At 33.2% G+C, this 3161-nt stretch overlaps 1 protein-coding gene across 3 annotated transcripts in view; it reads right to left on the bottom strand.

The window, feature by feature from the left end:
• The window catches only part of LOC106461507 (endoplasmic reticulum-Golgi intermediate compartment protein 1-like), a 54822-nt gene that overhangs the window by 22184 nt on the left and 29477 nt on the right, over positions 1–3161 (bottom strand). For all 3 annotated transcript variants that reach the window (XM_013921328.2, XM_013921329.2, XM_022388479.1), the window contains exon 4: positions 1283–1371. In XM_013921328.2, the coding sequence (XP_013776782.1) occupies positions 1283–1371 (89 nt within the window). The remainder of the gene's footprint in view (positions 1–1282; positions 1372–3161) is intronic.

The raw sequence follows: 3161 nt of genomic DNA, 5'->3' as shown, positions 1-3161 counted from the left end.
TCAATCGGAAAGGTGTTTTTCTTCTTCACGACAATGCACATCCACATGTGGCACGTTTAACGCAACACAAGATTATGGAGTTGGGTTGGAAAGTTCTCTCCCAACCACCATATTCTCCAGATATGGTACCATCAGATTACCATCTTCTTCGTTCGCTACAACACCATATGGAAGGGTTAAGGGGAACAACAACATGTTTTTTGCTTCAAAGTCAAATGATTTCTTTAATCAGGGCATTAACAACCTGATTGTAAGGAAAATAATCGTCGATAAGAATGGAGACTATTTCATTTAATAAATGTTTAGTTTTGATATACAAGTTGTTAGTTTTTTTTCATCTCAAAAAAGCGACATTAATCTCTTGACGACCTAATAACTTGATGTATATTTAAATCATAATAAATAATTTTACATTTTAACTTAGTACTTCTTTTAACTTGGGTGAGTGTATTGTTGTGAAAAGTTATAAGGGGTGAATGATATTAGAAAAGGTTTAGAAGCACTGCAGTTGGATTTGACAGTAACCTTATAGCGCACGCGGACACAATGGAAGGAGCGCGAGTTCGCGACAACGGTATACGAACCATTGACACTCGGATTCCCGGTAGAGGAAGGCTAACCCAAGGCGACAGCTAGCCAATACCATAACGTTGTAGACTTCTTATGCACGTGGATTACTTCCTATCCCTTTTTGCATATTTCTTATTTGATCACAATGGTACGAGTGTATATTATTTGTATAAGATACAAAGGCATATTATATATATATATATATATAAACACTTAAGATAATTTGGATTACCGAGTTGACAAAACTTTAGAAAAATACTTTCAAAACTTAAATAGTTTACATAATGAATGGAGTTACATAAATCTGTACTTAAAAACTGACTAGTTATCTGCCGCAATGCTTCAGTGTATTTTGGAATCTATAAGTTTCCGCAATGCTTCAGTGTATTTTGGAATCTATAAGTTTCCGCAATGCTTCAGTGTATTTTTGGAATCTATAAGTTTCCGCAATGCTTCAGTGTATTTTGGAATCTATAAGTTTCCGCAATGCTTCAGTGTATTCTGGAATCTATAAGTTTCCGCAATGCTTCAGTGTATTTTGGAATCTATAAGTTTCCGCAATGCTTCCGTGTATTTTGGAATCTATAAGTTTTCTTGGCTTATATTTGATTTCCACTACGTTTGGTTCTAAATGGAAAATTATGGTTAAATATTACAACCGTTCACCAATTTAAAAAACAACAACAAAAAAACTGAATTAATATATACATACCATCGCATGACAGGCGAGGCAGAGAGATGTTTAATCGAACTAATATTTTATCATTGGTTCCAGGATTATCCACATAAAGTTCACTGACTCTGAAAAAAACACACAAAAAAAAACACTGTTAAGAAATATGTAAAATAGAAAAAAGTTGTCTAACGTCAAGAAATTCATCTTAGATCTCGATTCTTGGGAATTTTAACATACGATTAATTCTACCCCAATAATCAAACTTAGTAACTCAATGCATTTAGAGAACGACTATTAATTAGGTGCAAAAGTTGCTAAATTCTGGTGCACCACACGTGATTACTCTTGTGATATGTAGGTTTCATGTTTCATACCTGCTTTTAATACTATATGAATTTTTATTTCTTCATATATTGTTTCTATGTAGTTTGGGCATAAAAACGTGGTCCAGAAAAACTCACTAAGTTGTTACGTTCTAGTTACCTTTTGTTGTTCTCTAACAAGACAGTATCTACTTTTTCCGTGGAAATATTGCTGTAACTTCGCATATTGTGTAGGATAGGCCATCGACAGCAATTGCCTACATTGGTCGAGTAGATGATATCTAGAGGTTACAGACTTTGTACGTTGTAAGAGAATGACCAGTTACGTGGTGATGCTTAGAGCTTTTGGGTGATATAGACGTTTCCTATTTAGTATAGAGCACCGGTTTTAGTCAGAATAGATCCACATCTAGTTCTATTTGGTTCAAGACGCGAGTCAATCAACGGAAAGACTTCTTAATAGAAAATAATAGTACTTCTTAAATGCGGGTGCACCATACATTACTCCTACGTCAGAGAATATAGGAATCAACTCGGTGTTGCAGCACAATCGCACTTCTTGAAAATGTGTGTAAACTAAGCAAAATTGAAAAATTAGAGAGGACTCTTTATTTCTGAGAAAATGTAGCACAAACTCATCATGACTTTGAGAGCAGGCGGATTAATAACTATTTATTTTAAACTCAAATTGACACAGCAATCGACTCCTTGCAAAACTTTATTTGGGTGAACACCTCCTGTCCAGTGTCTTTAATCCATGCACACAAATACATGAAAGCAACACCGACATGCACATCTTCCTACAACAACGATGACTGAAATCAAACGATAAAAAAGAAAAACAACAAAACACGATGAACATCAAAATAGGATCCCCTTATCAAACGCTGTTGGGCTACTACATCGCCATTTCCACAGCTCCCTCTCATATTTCATATGGTCAGATTAAATATTTTCACATTCATATCTAATTTTGCTTGCCATTATTTCATAGATCTTATCCGTGTACCGAAAAAAAATTGTAAAGCTTTTCTAAATATTGCATTTCAATGTGATAGCAGGACATCAAGTGTTTTGGTTAAAAAAACATGAGAATTGCGTATATTTATAATAATCTGATAATCAGAAATTAATACAATTGTAGTTGTTTCACACAAACATATACCAAGTCTAGATAATCTTTCATACAAATTTTCTATAATAAATAAAAAAGTAACAATTACATAACAAGATACGTGCATAACAAATGAAAATTTGTTCAATAATGTATTCCAAAGTGGATATTAGTTATTTCTTTTGGCTTGTCTTCGCTTTAAACCGAAAAATAATTTGTCACTTTATCATGCATAAGATACAAAAAAAAAAACTTCGATAAATAACATCAATTTCAATTTTTTAGTTTATACATAAAATAAGAAAATTCAGTGAAATATTGTAAATATACGGAGTCTGTGAACTAAACGGGTGTTTACGACATCTTGAGATAACTAACTGTTCAATAATCTTATAAGTGCTCAAGAATTCTACTTTGAGTAAAAGGGACTTTTTTTGCATGTGGGAACATTTAGCGTCTGAAAGAAGAATTTATGTTT

The sequence above is a fragment of the Limulus polyphemus genome, unplaced genomic scaffold, assembly GCF_000517525.1.
Source record: "Limulus polyphemus unplaced genomic scaffold, Limulus_polyphemus-2.1.2 Scaffold974, whole genome shotgun sequence".
Lineage (NCBI taxonomy): Eukaryota > Metazoa > Arthropoda > Merostomata > Xiphosura > Limulidae > Limulus > Limulus polyphemus.
Note: the sequence above shows the minus strand (reverse complement) of the source record. Positions and strands in the feature narration are given on the sequence as shown.